This window comes from Malaya genurostris, chromosome 1 (assembly GCF_030247185.1).
Source record: "Malaya genurostris strain Urasoe2022 chromosome 1, Malgen_1.1, whole genome shotgun sequence".
Classification (NCBI taxonomy): Eukaryota; Metazoa; Arthropoda; class Insecta; order Diptera; family Culicidae; genus Malaya; species Malaya genurostris.
The window spans coordinates 24,866,543-24,885,685 of NC_080570.1; the positions used below are offsets into that span (position 1 = coordinate 24,866,543).

At 36.0% G+C, this 19,143-nt stretch overlaps 2 protein-coding genes across 2 annotated transcripts; one reads left to right on the forward strand and one right to left on the reverse strand.

Annotated features, from left to right (window-relative positions):
- Nucleotides 1-1,730: 1,730 nt before the first annotated feature.
- Nucleotides 1,731-3,840, reverse strand: LOC131435212 (location of vulva defective 1-like). The gene is made up of 2 exons (XM_058602877.1): nucleotides 3,561-3,840; nucleotides 1,731-3,492 (listed from the first exon to the last, which is right to left on the reverse strand). Exons 1-2 carry the CDS (start codon nucleotides 3,635-3,637, stop codon nucleotides 2,418-2,420), a joined length of 1,152 nt encoding a protein of 383 aa, XP_058458860.1. The 5' UTR covers nucleotides 3,638-3,840; the 3' UTR covers nucleotides 1,731-2,417.
- A 4,581-nt stretch (nucleotides 3,841-8,421) lies between these two features.
- On the forward strand, nucleotides 8,422-18,935 carry LOC131435222 (uncharacterized). The gene is made up of 2 exons (XM_058602889.1): nucleotides 8,422-8,649; nucleotides 18,074-18,935. The coding sequence occupies exons 1-2, from the start codon at nucleotides 8,534-8,536 to the stop codon at nucleotides 18,372-18,374; spliced, it is 417 nt and encodes a 138-aa protein (XP_058458872.1). The 5' UTR covers nucleotides 8,422-8,533; the 3' UTR covers nucleotides 18,375-18,935.
- The last annotated feature ends 208 nt before the right edge of the window (nucleotides 18,936-19,143 follow it).

Here is a 19,143-nt window from a genome sequence, read left to right on the forward strand (position 1 = left end):
AATATGTTCTTTACCGAGATATCAGAATATTACTTCAACGAATTTCAGATGTTGGTTACTGAACAATCAGTAAAATCACAGATAACAGATATACAGGCTCGAACAAAATTTTTCAAACTCCTGTGTAAATTTCAAATTGCTATACGTTGGAAACACTACTGCCACCTGCTCGACTGTTCGCCGCGATCTTTCAAAACGTTCCACTACATTCCGGAACGATAACAAAATCCTCCTGCCTGTTATAGAAATATTCCAACTACAACAATTTTAACACTTATCACACGATTTCCCTAAGTGTTAAATACAATTTTATTTCCATGTCGCATAAATCACACGAGAATTCGATAGGAATAAAACAAAAATAAACTTGTCATTTTAACCAACAGCAAAACAAAAATCTAGCGTGAAGTGAATGTTGTATCCTGAATTATGGCTCAGTGAAAGCAGCACCCAAATCGTGGTGGCACCTCGTGTCGATTGTGGTGACATCTGCAAGTGTTCGCCACGCTCGATCAAATTTTACACAGTTCATATGTGAGCCTGTATATTTGTTTTAACCAATAGCATAACAAAAATTTTGCGTAAAGTGTCGTGCTGTGAATGCTGCACACAACATATTGTCGATCGCGATGACATCTGCAAGTATTCGCCACGCTGCTTAAGCAAATTTTACACACAGTTCTTATGTGAATATGTATATCAGTTTTCTGTGCCTTCAAACATAGCCATAGAGCTAATAAGTGTTCAATAATTTAAAGTATTTCAATGAAATCTAACACTTTGTAGAACAAACTCTTTCTCTAAGATTAATATGGAAAAGTTAGAAGTATATATCTGTTATCTGTGATTTCCATAACGGGCAGGAGAACTTTGTTTTCGTTCCGGCATGTAGTGGAATGTTTTAACAGCTGACGACGAACTGTTGAGTAGGCGGCAATAATGTTTCCAACGTATAGCAAATCTGAAATTTAGGTTAACAGAGGTAATTTGGCCACTTCATATATTTTGGCTCACCTAACAAACTTTATGGATTTAATCGATGCTAAGTAACCCATGTTGCATCAATTTGAACCTAATCACATTAAATTACATATTGCGGTAGGGTTTATCAAAATATTACAACATTTGGTGGATATTTTTACAAAGTGGGCCAAAATAAAATCAATCCTAAAGTGGGCCAAAATACCTCTGTTACCCTACACCGAATTTAGATAATTTTGTTTGTGCCTGTATATCTGTTACCTGTGGCAGACCCTGTCAGCTTGGAGCGATCTTAATCTTCAGTTCAGCAACGCCATCGCACGGCGTCTCATTCAACATGTCATGTCAATTGTATGGGTGCGCAGTGCTGCTATTTTGGCGCGTACGAATTTGACATTTCTCTCCCCTTATTTCTATGTACGTGGTTCGATGCGGACTCGCCTGAGGGCGCCATGCTCGCAAAAAAGGATGTTGCCAAAGATTTGTTCGGGAAATGTGAGAGCTGGATATCTTGTTAATATGATATCTTTGCCTGTGGTTAGGGATAGTTTTAATATTATAATTATAATAAATATATTTATTTAAATATTATAAATTATAATATAAGTTTAACAAACTTTATTCCATCCTCTGCATCGTTTAAACTACAAGTATATGATGTATTCTCGCATCCGACGAAAGGGACTTCATGGCGTCTAGAGAGAAGTGAATCACTACTACTAAATACAAAATGAGTTGAACGCTTGGAATAGTCTCGATGTATTTTGTTTATTATCGATCATATATTTTCATTAGTTGAAAAATATCTTCACCAGTTTACAAATGAAATTATATCTGTACAACCTATATTATTTTGGAATTATGTAGCTATTCGAAGTACACTCATCAGAGCGATGTTAATGCGCAGGATGCATGTCAGTTCTATCCGTACGTTAATCCGGTTTTGTCTCTGACATTAACGATTTTGCACGCATGAATTACCATCACGATTACTGAGTAACTCGAAACGCCTCTAGTGGCGAATTGGTATAAGGCGATTACTTTTCATAACGGCAAAAATGCATTAAGATGTTCACTAGCACCGTTGCTCGACGCAGAATATAAATCATTTCTTCCTTGGACAGCACTAGCCCGATTAATTATTACACACAAACAATTCAATTTGTTCTCCTCATACAATACCAACGAATAGCGCGAGGTTATTTAGCTGATTTGGCATGAATTAAACGTTTTGATTAATCCTAACGAATAAAAGAAACTAACTTTTATGATCACAACCAATGGCCAATAACCCATCTGTCAACATCCAAGTTCCGAAGAATTCAGTTCGCGCTGAAAGTTCAAAGTTTACACATAATTTGTCATAGTTAGCCTGCAATTAATTTTTTAAAGTGGGTTGTGATAGATGGCATATTGGCCTTAAACGCTGAAGTTGTTCAATAGACTATCCGTAACAACATCAGAACCACACTAGATAAAATGCAGAACAAGCTACTGGTCCGGGCACTTGCTGCTCCAGGTTTTGGCGTGGTAGTCACAGTCTTTGTTGTGGAGGAAGTTTGTGCTACTGTAGTTGTTTCTTCGGTGTTTGTACCGTTAGTAGAAACCGTAGACGTTCCCGCGTTGGCAACAGTGGTTGTAGAAGATTTATCTGTTGTTGTTGTTTCCAAAAGAGTGGTAGAAGTCACTGTGATATCTCCGGGAGTAATACCATCGGAAGAAACTGTTATTGCTTCCGTGGTGACAGAAGGTTCAGAACCACCCGTTGTACCTGCATCAGTAGTTTTCGAAGCATCTGTTGAACTATCTTGAGTACTACTAACTTCAGTGGCAGTCGTTTCCTCGGAACTGATCACTTCCGAAGTAACAATCGTAGTTTCGGTGGTTATTGAGTTTTCCCCAGTAGCACTTGTGGAACTCGCTTCTCCTGAATCAGTTGTTTTCGAAGTGTCCGTGGTTGTCACTTCCTCGGGACTGGTGGTTACATCCGAAGTATCTATTGAAATTTCGGTGGTGATAGAGCTCTCCTCAGTAACACTTGACGAACCCGTTAGTTCCGAAGTCTCCGTTGAGCCATCTACAGTATTGCCCACTTCATTGGTGGTGGTCACTTCCTCCGAATTGGTCACAACCGTGGGGATAATATTTTTTTCACTGGTAGATGAATTTTCCTCAAGGTCACTCGTTGGACCTGTCGCTTCCGAATCAGTCATTTGCGTTACATCCGTCAATCCCTCTGCTGTACTACCATCTTCTTCGGTAAACGAAGTAACTGGAATGGTTTGACTGGTAATAGAACCTTCACTTGTTTCTCCATGAACCATTTCACTATCATCATTATTTCTTAATTGTTTCTTCATAATCGGTCCAATAGTGTCGATTCCATTCTTCACCATATTAGAAAAATTTCGCAATTTCGTGATGTTCTGTTTTTGAGCATCGCTATCCAACAACTCAAACCACCGATGATCGATGCTGAACCGATCAACTCCATTTACCAACGCTGTAGGCCTGCCAATAAACGTAAGGGGTATAATAGTTAATCATAGTGTTGATGGTTTATTCGAGGAAAAGCATACATCTCATAGTGTAAAGGATTACAGGTGACTAAAACTAGCACAGCAAGATAACTTGTAGCACGGACTAGGTTCTTCATTGTTCGGCGAGGACGGTTTGATTCGAACTAGCCGGATTAGATATGACACTTGCGAATAATGAAATGTTACTACCCGTATCGTTCGGAACTAACTGAACCTGAACAGACATCAAACGAACCCTTATTAACTAAACTGATATGACTTAAAACATTTCCTTCACGTAGCCGTTTTCCCTTCGATAGTATTCGTTGGCAATGATAGCCAACCCATATTACATATGTAGTACTTGTCACACCATCTCACCGAATAAAAAAAAATGTCAAGCTGCAATTTCCTGTGCAAAAAGATTTAGATATTCTGAAGTTAAAAGCACCGACCGGCGACAAACCTCTCCACAGCACATATCGGCTGATACCTATCAGTTAAAGAAACGATGATGTCCCTTCAACTCCTAACACAATTTTCCTTGGAGGAGGTCAACAGCAGTTATGCATTGAAGAAGCACTGTTTAATGATGATTCACCGACCGAGCAAGGACCGTAACGAAATGAAGAGACCTGAACTGCGCTGGTGGAGGAAGTCGCTTTTGTCGCTTATCAATGACTCCGACCTACTTCTTAGCGACGCATTGTTCGAAGGTTGTACATACAACAGGTGAATCTTTCGAGAGGTGTACGTCCCTCGCCTCGAAATGGTTTTCCTGTTAAATTGATAATTCAGAACAAACGTGCAATATTAGAGAATCTGTAGCCCAAGTGATGAGGAAAACTAGTAATTTTATTTATCAGTGACAGACAAACTTCATCAAACACAAAAAATTTATTAGTAATTCTAAATTAGATGACAATTATATTTGATTTGCATTTACTAATGTTGTGTTTGCGTTGGAGCCAGTTTCCACCCTAACTGCTATCAAACCTTTTGTTTGAAGCTAGTTTCGAACCTAATTTTAATGTAGTTGAACTGAAAATTTTGTTCATACTGGAGTGATAAAAACATACAATATGAAAAAAATATGACGTTCATGTATACCTATATATTTTATATTGAAATCCTTTATTCAATATTTGATTTTTGCTTGTATATCATTATACAAAAACTATATAAGAAAATAATACACAAAAATACTAATCGTCAACTATGCTCGAAAAACTACTTGGAAAAACTTGCTATTCGAAAAACGGCTCGTGAAAACTACTACAATGAAACAAAAGCTGCTCTAAAGACACTCGTAAAACATGCTCAAAAAATGCTTGCAGATCCTACTCAATAAACTACACAAAAGGTATGCCCCAAAAAAACAATACTTGAACTAAACTGCTCAAGAAATCAGTCGAAAAACATTCCGAAAATCACTGCGTTTAAAATTTACTTTTAATAACTGCTTTAAAAACTACTCGAAAACTATGCAGAGAAACGGCGTGAAAAAAACTTCTCGATTAGCTGCTTTAAAATAAACTCCTCAAAAAGTATATTTGAAAAAACTGCTCATAAAACTACTTGTAAAACCTACTAAGAAAAGCTTTTACAACTGCTCAAATAACAAACGTAAAACTTGCAAAACACCGCTCAAATAGTATGCTTGAAGAAACTGCTTGAAAAGCTATTCGATAAGCTGCTCGAAAAAAACTGCCAAAAAAAAACTACAGTTTGTGAAGCTTACCAATAGCCCTACTCGGAAAATATGCTAAGAAACTGTTATTCGATAAGCTATTAGGAGAAACAAAACATCTCAAGAAATATGATCGAAAAAACTATCCAGAAAAACTACTCCAAAACTGCTAGTAAAACTTTCTTAAAAAAGCTCGGAAAATAAGCAACAAAACTGCCCAAATATACAACTCGGGAAACTGCTTGTACAATCTACTCCAAAACTGCTCGAAAAATAAGCTAAAAAACTACTCGATCAGTTGAAAAGACTGACGAAAAACAACTCGTAAACTGTCGAAGACGAGTATAACGTAATGGGTAAGTCACGCAGCCCGCCTGAGCTCGATTCCCAACCCCGCGCATAGCGTCAGAAAGTTTTTCTGGCTAGAAGAGACGAATAACCTTTAGGGTAAAACCTCTATAATTGAAACACAAAAAAATACACTTGTGAGCTCCAAAGAGCCAAAAAGAAGGGATAAAAAACTGTTTATAAGCTCAAGAAACTGCTCGAAAAACAAGCTTAAAATTGATTGAAAAAAAAACTACTCGAAAAACTGTTTGAATGAAAAAACTGCTCAAAGAGTATACTCGAAAAAAACTGCTCGATAAAATTGCTGGAAAAACTACTCGTATAATCAATCAAAGAAGTTTCGAACTAGAAAACTATTTGAAAAACTACTCGATAAGCTGCTTGAAAAAAAACTACTCAGAGAGTACTTCCGTAAAACCTACGAAAAAAGTTTCAAACACTGCTCGGAAATCGAGCTAAACACGGATCCAAAAAAAAACTATGGGATTAGGTGCTTGCAAAATACTGCTCAAAAAGAATGCCTTAAAAACTGCTTAGAAAACAACCCAACAAAACTTGAAAAACTCGAATCAAAAACCACCTTAAAACTACTTGCAAAGTATGCTGAAAATTTCTTGAATGTAATTGAAATCGAAATTGCTTGCTACTAACCGTTAAGCTGCTGGAAAAAAGATACTACAAAAAAACTACTCGAAAGACTGTTTGTTAAACCTGCTAAAAAGAGCTCAAACACTACTAGTAAAATAAACTAAAAACTTTTCGAAAGCTCCACGAAGCTTTTAAAAAATTGCTCAAACAGTATGTTAGGATAAAAAAAACTGCTAAAATAATAAGTTGAAAAAAGCTTTGAAAAAACTATTTGATAGGTTGCTTGCATAGTACTGCTAAAATGCTTGAAATCACTGCTTGGAAAACAGCCCGAAAAAACACGAAAACCTGCTCGTAAAACGTTGAAAACATGAATTATCAAAACTGCTTGAAAAGTAATCAGATTGTGAAATGATGTGCTGATAAGTGTGAAACCAACATAGTTCCGTGAAAACTATTTGTTTGGTGAAACTACCCTGGGTCAGTTTCAGTTTTCTTAAGTGAAGACGACATATGCCGTTTTTCATTGAAAAACACTGGTGGCGAGGATTGCTCTGATTTTGCACTTTCGAGCAGAAATGCAATATTCTGACGGTGTTTCATTGCCATTTCTGCTCGAAAGTGCAAAACCAGAGCAATCCACGCCACCAGTGTTTTTCAATGAAAAACGCCAATAGATGGAAACAAATTCTTCCATTTGATGCAAACATTTTATCTAAGCGGGGCTGGTCGATGGAACGGTACACGATTTGCTCTATATACGGAATAGGTCAACGGAATTCGATTGAGTCAACACCTTTCTGAATCCTGGACCAAAGTTATTTGCATGTATAAACATAACACATGGGAACATCTTTTTTTCTGTAAACCGCTGGCAGACAATGGGGAATAGGTTAAACACACACAACCGGATAAAAACATTTGTTTTGCAAGAACTTGCAAAAACTTGTGTTTAAACGATTTTTGCATTGGAAAATCTGAGTCCGGCTCCGTACTATTTTGAACTGTCTATTTTAAAGGTGCGATATAAAGCGAATGAAGCAGTTTTCATTATCCAACTGTTTGAATGTCTCTGGTTGTTATTATCTGTAATGAATTGAATTGGAAAAAACGCAAGGAAGAATTTAAAATATTAAAATTGATTCATTCCCTTATAGTTGAGTCGAGGCAAACTACATTAGGTCAGAATAAACAAAAATTACATCACCCAAAGTAGAGCACAATCAGTTACCCCCATCCTCCATGACTCTTCACTTGATTATTGCCACTCATCCGGGAATATGAAGGATGCGTTAAACACTACACGATTTAGGAATTGAGCAGATCATCGATGCTCTGTAGGAAAAAAAACAGTAAATCTGTCTGCTGGTTTCAGCATCCAACAAAGCGAAATCATTCCAACAAATAGTCAAAGTTATCACTCAGTTCCCGATGCTGCATCAGTGATGGCGCATTCCGCTGTTTTTTTTGCGGAACTGACTGATATTGTCGCTTGCTGCTTCACTGGCAGCTGACTATCTACGAAACCGGGAAAATCCGTCAGCATTTCCTACCGCAAACGCATTGTTCAGTATTATGACCCCGTTGTTCTAGGAAACTCAAGTATCGAAATACGATCTACATGTGGGTAATAGAATGCAGGCTCATGGTTTTTTTTTAGCCTTAAGTTGTGTGTAGTTGAAAATTTGAACAGTTCTCCTAATTCATTCAACTGAAACAATTCGCTAGAAGATGAATAAATGATGCACCTCTGGATAAAATAATCTAGCTAACCTACATTACTTCACTTATAGCCAACTGTTATACTTTTAGTCTCTTCCGGAAAACTGTACTATTCTAGTTCTCATATTTTAGAGATTAGCATGACTTACAGGTGTCCAAGGATTTATCTAACTCACATGTTACTCTCTACCACGAAGCTAATTTACATATAAAACAGGTAGCAGCATCCAACCGATAAATCAAGCGGAATGGCGGCGTAAATAAACCAATCTCCAGTCTTATCAGTTCGTTTGCGGTTGAGTCACACCCATTCGAGCATTCAAATGGTGCCGTAATACCCACCCGGGTCTGCCAAATGTATGACGGCATGACCGGGGAAGTCACATACAGTTCCTTACTTACTATCAGCGTGTTCAAATTGCGAGAAGAGAAACATCTCTCGCAGATCGCAGAACTCAGAGTGCTTTCCTCAGGATGCTGGGAGCTTTCTGCGGTGGTTCGGCGTCTCTCCTCGTCGTATCTCATTCGCTGGCGGTGATTTGGATCGCACTATAAATTGTTCTGTCTGGGTTGGTATCAGCGTTTACAAGTATTCCAACCACCGTAACTATCGTTTCACGTCCATTGTGCGTGTGTTTTGTTTGTTTAACTCCGGACAAGCTTGAAGTGCACCAAGGAAACCAAAATGACTGTCAACGAGAAAACCCGGCTGCTGCCAAAGGAGTACCAGAAATCATACGTCATTCCAATCCCGCAGGAAGATCTAAACAACAATACCACCACGAGTCTAATCAATGAATTGTGAGTATTTTTCCATAGCCAGCCATCAGATCCTCGTGTCGAATACTCGGGAATGGCTTAGCAACACGAGCTTCGTTCTGGTGCGTGATGTTTTCGCTCACGTTATGGTTCTCGAAAGCTTGTGAGACTAAAACAGTATTGTTCTATTGTTTGTGGAGGCTCGGAAAGTTTCTATTATATCTATGGACTGCAAACACATTTACAAAAGCTATCTGTTGGATCGTGTTTTCTTTGAAAAGAATAGTAATCAATCCGTACAAATCGATCGGAAACAATCTGTGCATGATGAGTCGATGATACGGATAAAAACATTTTAATATTTGATTCTAGTTCATTATGACTATTCAAACAACTGATGTCATTTTTCTTCAATATTTGGCTCATATTTTTTATTGCAGTTTAGCATATACAAAATCACAGGACGAGTTCTGTAAAAATTTGGTTGAAGGTCTGAATCGCTGCGATTTCTGATCAGATTCAACTAATTACCGAAATTAGCGGTGTTCAAGCATGTGAGCTAATGCGGAGATTTTAAGCAATTATTTAAAATAAAATTTTAAATATATAATAAGTATTCCAGTTAAAGCTCGTTATTATTTATTTATTAATTTCAACATTATGTTGGCTGTTGAACTAATAGGCTAGGAAATGTAAAATAGGAAAAAAATGTGCTATGAAGAAAATATTGCCAAACATATAACGCCGTAGAATGGATGCACTTCCACGTTATTTACAGTAGAGAACACAATTCGATTTTCCGCAAAAAATCAGATTCCGGCTACAACAAAAATAATGGCTCAAAAAATATTGAATATTTAAAGAAATATATTATACCGGAGTCCGATCAATTTCATGCAGTAGATTAGCGTTGCGAGGATCTTTATCCCGTAAGAATGCTCTGGGGGATTTCTTGCCACGAATAATCGTCGAACATTGAACAAATTTGTTCTTTTTTTTTTTTTTTTTTTTTTTTTTTAATAACTATTTATTGGAATATGAGTTAAAATTAAATTATTAAGATTTAAATTGGGTGTTCAGCCACAAGTGGTGACTTTTCAGCCCTGTTATATATATATATATGATTTGGTTATTACCATGAAGACATCATTTGCTTCCGCAATTCTGAGATTTTTGTGTAGGGAAAATTCTAAACCTACTTGTATTGTGTAATGGGGAAAAGGAACTTATATACTAACTTACTAACTAATACAGAGAGCGAATCGATTCAATTGAAGATTGCATCGATTTTTGTCGGAATTTGCTTATAATATTATGTGACATTACATCTAATGGTTCTATATTTGTGAGTCTGTGTAACTCATTTGTACTAAACCAGGGAGGACGCTTCAGAATCATTTTCAGAATTTTATTCTGAATCCTTTGAAGCGTTTTCTTCCTGGTGGAACAACAGCTTGACCAAATTGGTACCGCATAAAGCATGGCTGGTCTGAAAATTTGTTTATAAATTAACAATTTGTTTTTTAGACAGAGCTTAGAATTTCTGTTTATAAGAGGATATAAACATTTAATATATTTATTACACTTTGCCTGGATTCCTTCAATGTGATCCTTGAAAGTGAGTTTTTTGTCATACGTTAAACCTAAGTATTTAGCTTGATCAGACCATGTCAATTCCAAGCCATTCAATTTGAGAATGTGATTATTGTTTGGTTTTAGAAAAGAAGCTCTTGGCTTGTGAGGAAAGATAATTAATTGCGTTTTTGCTGCATTTGGTTTAATTTTCCATTTTGACAGATAATCACTGAAAATATTTAAACTTCTTTGTAGGCGACTGCAGATCACTCTTAGATTTCTACCTGTGGCTAACAGACTTGTCACAGAATAGCGATTTCTGACAACCAACGGGTAGATTTGGAAGATCAGAAGTGAAAATATTATACAAGATTGGAGCTACACTCGAACCCTGCGGAACACCGGCTCGTACGGGTAGCAATTCAGATTTACAATTCTGATAGCTAACCTGAAGAGTACGATCAGTTAAATAATTTTGAATCATTTTGATCAAATAAATAGGAAACTGGAAATCAGACATTTTTGCTATTAAACCTTTGTGCCAAACACTGTCGAATGCTTTTTCTATGTCTAGAAAAGCAACTCCAGTGGATAACCCAGAAGATTTATTTGATTTTATCATGTTCGTTACTCTGACAAGTTGATGAGTAGTTGAATGTTCATGACGAAATCCAAACTGCTCTGGTAAAAAATTGAATTCTCATTTATATGAGTCATCATTCTTAACAAGATAATTTTTTCAAAAAGTTTACTGATAGAAGAAAGTAAACTAATTGGGCGATAACTTGATGTTTCTGCTGGGTTTTTATCAGGTTTTAGGATAGGAATTACTTTAGCGTTTTTCCATCTTTTTGGGAAGTAAGCTAATGAAAAACACTTGTTGAAAATTTTAACCAGGAGTCTCAAGGCAACATCGGGAAGATTTTTAATAAGAATATTAAAAATTCCATCATTACCAGGAGCCTTCATGTTTTTGAGTTTCCTAATAATTGATTTAATTTCATCAAAATTGGTCTCAAGAATGTCATTTGGTAATAACACTTGGGTTGAAATATGATCATACTTCAGTGAGACTTCATTTTCAATAGGACTCACAACGTTTAAATTAAAATTGTGGACACTCTCGAACTGCTGAGCAAGTTTTTGAGCTTTTTCACCATTTGTAAGAAGTATTTGATTTCCTTCCTTGAGAGCAGGAATTGGTTTCTGAGGTTTCTTAAGAACCTTAGAAAGTTTCCAGAAAGGTTTAGAATATGGTTTAATTTGTTCAACTTCTTTAGCGAAATTTTCATTTCGCAAAAGAGTAAATCTATGTTTAATTTCTTTTTGTAAATCCTTAACTATGTTTTTCATAGCAGGATCACGAGAACGTTGATATTGTCGTCGACGAACATTCTTCAACCGAATGAGCAGTTGAAGATTGTCATCGATGATAGGAGAATTTAATTTAGTTTGAGCTTTGGGAACTGAAAGATTTCTAGCTTCGATAATATAATGATTCAAATTATCAATTGCTGTGTCGATGTCCGCAGAATTTTCTAAAATAGTTCCATGATCCACATGATTTTCAATGTGAGATCTGTAATCCAACCAATTAGCTCTATGATAGTTGAAAATAGAACTAATTGGATTAATTATAGCTTCGTTGGAAAGTCTGAATGTTACAGGAAGATGATCTGAGTCAAAATCAGCATGAGTAATCGGTTCACTACAAATGTGACTTTGATCTGTTAGAACCAGATCAATTGTAGACGGGTTTTTCACGGAAGAGAAACAAGTAGGATTACTGGGATGAAGAACTGTAAAGTAACCAGCTGAGAGTTGATTATGAAGTATTTTACCATTACTGTTATTTTGCCTACAATTCCACTGGACATGCTTAGCATTTAAGTCCCCTATTACGAAAAATTTCGATCGATATCTTGTAAGTTTTTGCAAATCGCCTTTAAAGAAATTTAATTGTTCGCCGGTGCATTGGAATGGCAAATATGCTCCAGCGATGAAATAAATTCCATGAATGGTTTCAACTTCGATTCCCAAGCTTTCAATAACTTTAGTATTGAAAGAAGGTAAAATTCGATGTTTAATTTGCCGTTGGACAAAAATGGCAACTCCACCACCAATTCCAGTAAACCTGTCAAATCGATGAACCACATAATGTGGATTACTTTTCAATTTTACATTTGGTTTAAGAAAAGTTTCTGTCACAATGGCAATATGAATTTTGTGAACTTTGAGAAAATTATAAAATTCATCTTCACTCGATTTCAAAGATCGAGCATTCCAATTTAAAATATTCAAATAATTATTTAACATCACTGTTAAATTTTAAATTCATTATAATATTATTTGCAAATTTCCATCCGATTTGAAATGCTTCAAAAAGTGATGAAGTCGAATTCATTTGGATGATCATTTGAAAAAGTTGATCTTGTAGGTAGATCATTTTATTTTCAGTTATATCGCCTAAATCGACTTCATTTAAAGAAGCGAATGGCATTGAAGGAATATTTGTAGGTAGACTGCCATTAGAAGAAGATGATTTGGCCGGTCTACCTATTAATAAATTGTTTTCGTTAGAAGAAGAACTGCAAGGCGGTCCTGTGTTTTGATTATTTACATTAGAAGAAATAGGAGATAGATTTCTACCTAATATACCAGCATAACTGACATTAGAAGAAGATGATGACGAGGTCGATCTACCTGTCAATAAATTGTTTTCGTTAGAAGACGAATTGGCAGGTGCCTTAGAAGAATTTTCAGGTATATTCTGTAAATTTAAGGTCGTTGATTTGACTTGTTGTCTAAGCGAACGAGCGTTTAAAATTTTTTCCCTGACAGGACATTTCAAATAATTGGATTTATGATTTCCATTGCAATTTGAACATGAAAATTTATCAGTGGTTTCATTCATTGGACAAACGTCTTTCGAATGCGATTTACCACAATTCAAACACCGTATATCCATATGACAATTTTTGGTTCCATGACCGAAGCCTTGGCAACGACGACATTGCGTTAAGTTAGCAATACGATTATGCCGTTTATAATGTTCCCAATGAATTTTAATGTGGGAAATGAAACGTACTTTTTCTAAAGTTCTCAAATTGTTTACATCACTTCGATTGAAGTGTATTAGGTAAAGTTCATGGGAAATTCCAGAGCGTACCATTCGCTCTTTTTTTCATAAGTATTACTTGGGAAGGGGCAAAACCAAGAAATTCTTTTAGTTCATTTTTAATTTCATCAATACTTTGATCATTTGATAATCCTTTCAAGACAGCCTTGAAGGGTCTGTCTGATTTTATATCATATGAATAAAATTTATGAAGTTTTTCGGACAAATATCGAATAAGACGTTCGTAATCTTCCAATCCATCCACCAAGACTCGACATTCTCCTCTTCGTCCGATTTGAAATGAGACTTTTACTTCCGGGAGAAAAGTAGAAAGCTCAGTACGGAATGCTTTGAAGTCGGAAATCATCACCGTCACTGGTGGCATAGATTGATGTTTCTTCCCAGAACGACAAGCGTCCATTTTGGGAATTTTTGAAGAATTTTCTTCTATGTCGCTACAATCGGATTCAGGTAGAATCTCGTAAATATTGTTAGACGGCATAGGATCAACGGAAGGGAAATCCGTCCGTTGTCTTTTATTTTTACATTCAGATTCTATAAGATCGTGAATGTTATTAGAAAAATGTTGAATAACGGATTGTGATTTATTCCGTATTGAATTATTTTTAGCCTTAGGCTTGTTGCCTTTCCGGTTGGACGCAGGCATTTTTGAAATTAATGAAATTTTAAATTAAATTAACTAGGCTAAATTAGTCTTCGATTAGACTCCTAGCTAGCCTTAAAAAAGGCTGATTAATTTCTTAGTCACTCTAATATCACTCTTTGTATCACTTAGTCACTCTAATATCACTCTTTGTATCACTTAGTCACTTAGTTAGTGATTCAGGTAGCCTTGAAAAAGACTGAAGCCTTGAATCAATGAAACTCTAGGTAGCCAGAAAAAAAATTCCAGGAGCCAAGAGCTATACGCGTGCGGTGCGAACGACTGTTCAACACCGACTGACAAATTTGTTCTTAATATCACGAAACATATCGCTATATTCGGATTCAATTTTTATTTGCAACTAATTCCACATATGAACATATGCACTTTTTTTTACATCACTCAGTTTTGCACTGAATAAAAATGGCTACTTTGATGAACCACCGAATTTCGGTTGTCTAAAAGTTTCGCTAAGTTGATATCATTAATTTGCTGCTTCCGGCAAAACGACCAATTGCTGGTAAACACGGTAATTTACAAAACCGAATGTCAGTGTAACATTTTGAATTCCCGAGAAATCGGAAATAATAAACCGAGAATTTCGGAAAAAAGCTATCTTAGCCAAAATTTCAGTAAAATATCGCTTTGCCGTTCGTTTTGAGTATTAGGTTTTAAGTGTGTACTTCAGCCACTTGCTTTACCTACCGTGGTTTCCTGAAATGACCAAGTAGGATGTGATACCGCTGTTTGTGTCACTCGAAGGTTCCTGAGAAACTGTTTCAATTGCATCTCTAGGTGTATAGACTTTATGCTATCAGTTTAACAGTATCCAACTGGTTTCAAAGGATAATTTTTTAAGAGAAACGCAAGGAATTTGATAAAATTGATGAAATCGTTATTGGAATAGATCGATATCGGCATTATTCGTGAAAGACCGAATCAATAATTATGTTGGTCTAATTTAATGTTTGAATGTATTTCACGAATATTGCCACCGGCCCATAACACACACCGAACAGTGACTTTTTTGGAATGCATTGGTAGCTATTGCAATGCTTCTGGCTGGTCTGGTATCCATTCAATCAGAAATTAGCTCCGTCACTGAATACAATTTTTCGATAAAAAATCTGGATCTTCCTTAAACTTTGCCAGTGTTCATTTATAATTTAATTATAGACCAACCGACGATTCATGATTAAACTATAGACCAAACTGAACAAGTTTGGCATTTACACAAGACATGACTTATGCGTGATCTGTCAAAAACAGTGTTGTCAAAAAGATACCAACAAAAAATTCACCCTTTAGCTTCTAACCACAACTAGCAACTTGGAACTAATCCAGCGTAATTTCTTCAAGCAAACATTTTTCAAGATCACTAATTGTAACTCGAACTCTTAATTGAATGTGAAATGAGAGAATAAATTTGAAATACCATTGATTTCCCTTAATTTTACATACGTCAGTATACAAAGTATAACAGATGTAAGAATACAGATACATATTTCGGATGACAATTACATCTTTATTCAGTAATACTTTCTAAACAGTGTGTAGAATCAATAGAATTCAATGGTATTTCGAATTACTGCTCTCAATGTTCAGGATACTGAGTTGGGTTCGCATTTAGCAACGATGATGTCAATAACGAACTTAATCTGGTTACCACTCTGACTACTGCCAAACTGTCTTTTCGTGGTAAGCTCCGAATCTAATTTCATTGTCGTTAATCTGAAATTCGAGTCAGTTTCCAATTCTTATATCGGATTAACTCACATCAGTCCGATTTTGTCCGATTCCAAGTTTCGTGAAAATGGTTTGTTTGAAGAACTAATTGCTTAGAGAAATAACCTCAGCATCTCTATTTTGCTATATTTTGCTGTAGAATCCACTAGTGTGAAATCATTGACATCTGAAAAATGTCCACCCTAACTGCTGTCAAACCGTTTGTTCAAAGCAGGGGTTCTCAAAGTGGTCGATATAGACCCCTTGGGGTCGATATCCTTTTTGCGGGGGTCGACGTAAATGAAAACTGACTATGGTGGTCGAAGAGGTCTAGAAATCGATCCCCTATTGTTTGATATAAGTTGTTATTTGAAATATTTATGCTAAAAAAGTTCTGTTTATTCGACCATTCACAGAAATTGGTTAGTATTTCATATCAATATTAAAAAACCAAGAAATTGAAAATTGCTAAGTACGAAACCAAAACAGTTTCGCGAAAAGTGTTTGATTGATGAAAATACCGTGGGCCAGTTTCTGTTTTATCTAGCGAATACGACATTAGGGCATGTTCAGAAGTGTTCTAGTTCTAGATGCATAATTTATGTCAGTTTTAAAATTTAAATCTAAAAATTATAACAAAATAATCTGGCAGCCCCAGCAACGTTTTATCTGTGTTTCTAAGAGCGAATTCAGCAGCTAGAAGTTCTATATGGAAGATCTATAATAGAACATGAACTGGAACATAAACTGGATCCCCAGAAAGCCGTTCTAGTTTTATTTATTCGACCAGTTTTTCTGTCAAATTTAAAACTGGTCTACGATGCCGTTTTATTTTTTGTATATTTGAAACACGAGTAAAACACTGCTGGGGCTGCCAGTTTTTCTTGTTATGAAATCCAGATTTAAATTTTGTAACTGACATAAATTATGCATCTAGAACAAGAACACTACTGAATATGCCCTAATGTGATGTGATGTGAAGTGAAGCCACCATCAGTTCAAGGACAATGCAGTATAATACCATACAACATATTATATAATAACATAAAAGACAAAAAAAAACATGTCAGACGATAATATATGAAATAATATGCTATGATACAATATAACAGTTTATGTGACAGTGTAAGTTACGCTCTTCTAATAATAATAATTATAATAATTAAAATAATTATAATAATAATATTGTTTTATTTATTCGAACAGTTCGACTGTCAAATTTAAAACTGGTATACGCTGCCGTTGTATTTTTTTTATAATAGGGCATATTCAGGAGTGTTCTAGTTCTAGATGCATAATTTATGTCAGTTTTAAAATTTAAATCTAGAAATTATAACAACATAAACTGGCAGCCCCAGCAGCGTTTTATCTGTTTAAAATATAGAAAAAATAGAACGGCAGTGTATACCAGTTTTAAATTTGACAGTAGAACTGGTCGAATAAATAAAACTAAAACGGATTGCTGGGGATACGTTTGTTTCAGTTTCATTTACATTATATACCACCCATATAAATCTTGAGGCTGCTGAATTTGCTCTTAGTATTAAAATCAAATATATGACCAATTTCAGTACTATGCTTTTGGCATCATATAGCTGAATATATCTACTTTACGTGATGTGACAGATGTTTAGTCATGCCGTAACGTTTGAAAGGCCAATCAAAATCACAATCATAAAATCACGCTGTTCTTAGTATTGTGAAACTTCAAAGGGAGTAAACAACACACACTTAACAGCAAAGCCCACTCAAGTGATATAATTAGAACAAGTGGCTCGTCAAACGGTTCACTTCAATGAAGCAAATCAGTTTGACAAATAGACATGTGTTTATATTATTGTGACAAACACTATACGCTTTTGCAATCATTATTATTATCAAATAATGGAAATGTTTTTTTTTTTTGAGTTTTCGTATGCAAAAATTGAAAATCATTTTCTATTGTCCCCAACAACAACATCAACCAATCGGAGTTCTGACGTTCACATTCCATTGAAAAAAAACAACGACTGTGAAAGGATTGCGCAAAATCCACTATCTCGGTGATAAAAACTCGAAAACACTTTCATCGAATACAAGAGTATTTGTAGACAGCCCAGAACGAGCAATTGTGCTTTGATAATGAACTTGCACGGCAAGCCATCAACCAGACTTCCCGAGGACAACACAGGTCAAGTTTGGTGCTGCCAGCGATTCCAGCGTTTTTGGACCCAGTCGGTGCGCATTAAATGTGGCGCAACATTGAGTTGATAATGAAGAGTGCGGCAACGTGCACGAGTTTTCCACTTCCTTATTCGACACACTATCAGCATGCCTTTCGCAAACACGTGAATTCATTTAGCGACGCGCTTAGTAACCTTATCAAATTTCTCTCCACCTTACAGCAACTCGTACGCGCTGACGAAAGATGAACTTGCCAAATACATTGACGACCCGTTCTGGAGCCGAGTTCGGCAAATCTGTTTCTCCCTTTACTGGCTGTTGTGTTTAGTGGCTTTAGCAATCTCCTGTTATATTTCCGTGTCAGCAAGTAGCAACAAATTTTGCGACGCTATCTCCAATGGATCACAAACCGACGACCTAACGAGCTCATCCAGTGTGATGACAATTTCTGCATCTATGGAAATCGGATCCAATACTGAAAACGTCAATATTATGTTTCCTTTGCTCAGCCAGTCGACGTGAAACTGAACCTGTCCAAACAGGACCAGATTGCTGTGATCGAACTAATCGTAGTTTTAGGCTTGTGACGAATTTCCATGATAGTCTGATCAATATTTATTTCTGTTCAATTAACTATAGTACTTCATAATTGACAACGTCACTTAAGTGCAACTCATCGGAACATCTGGAATGGCGATCCGATTACATTATTAAGCTTATAGAATAGAACAACCACTGATAACTCATCTGCATACGTGGCAATACGATGAATGTACAACAAACCTTGCACTTGTTTATCAAATTACATTAGCGCATGGTTGAGAACTGGAACATAACCTTTCACAGTGTCTCCAAATACAAGCTCCTGATTAAACCGGGTGGCGGCTAGAAGATGCATTTCAGCGCATTATACATTAGTAAGATTGTACAGAACCGATAAGACAGTCCTTGAAAAAAAAACTGATGTAATCTTAGGAGAAATTTCTTCAGCTTCATTGCCCCGCGTTCGTAAATAAATTTCATTGATTAGAGCGACCGTCGAGTGGCGCAAATAAATAATAAAATATGTGAATATTTGTAAAACTGAAATGTAGTTTTTGTTTGAGAATCTTCCTAAAATACGGCTTACATTACTTAATTACATCACTCAAATCATGAATTCTGCTGCGGAAAAAAATCAACCTTTGACCGAAAACCCGGGAATCCCTTATGTTATATACCATACGGTTCAGCTCGATGAGGTCGGAAAACGGCTAAATTGATCTCAACAATCTTAGGCTTGTTTTAGAGA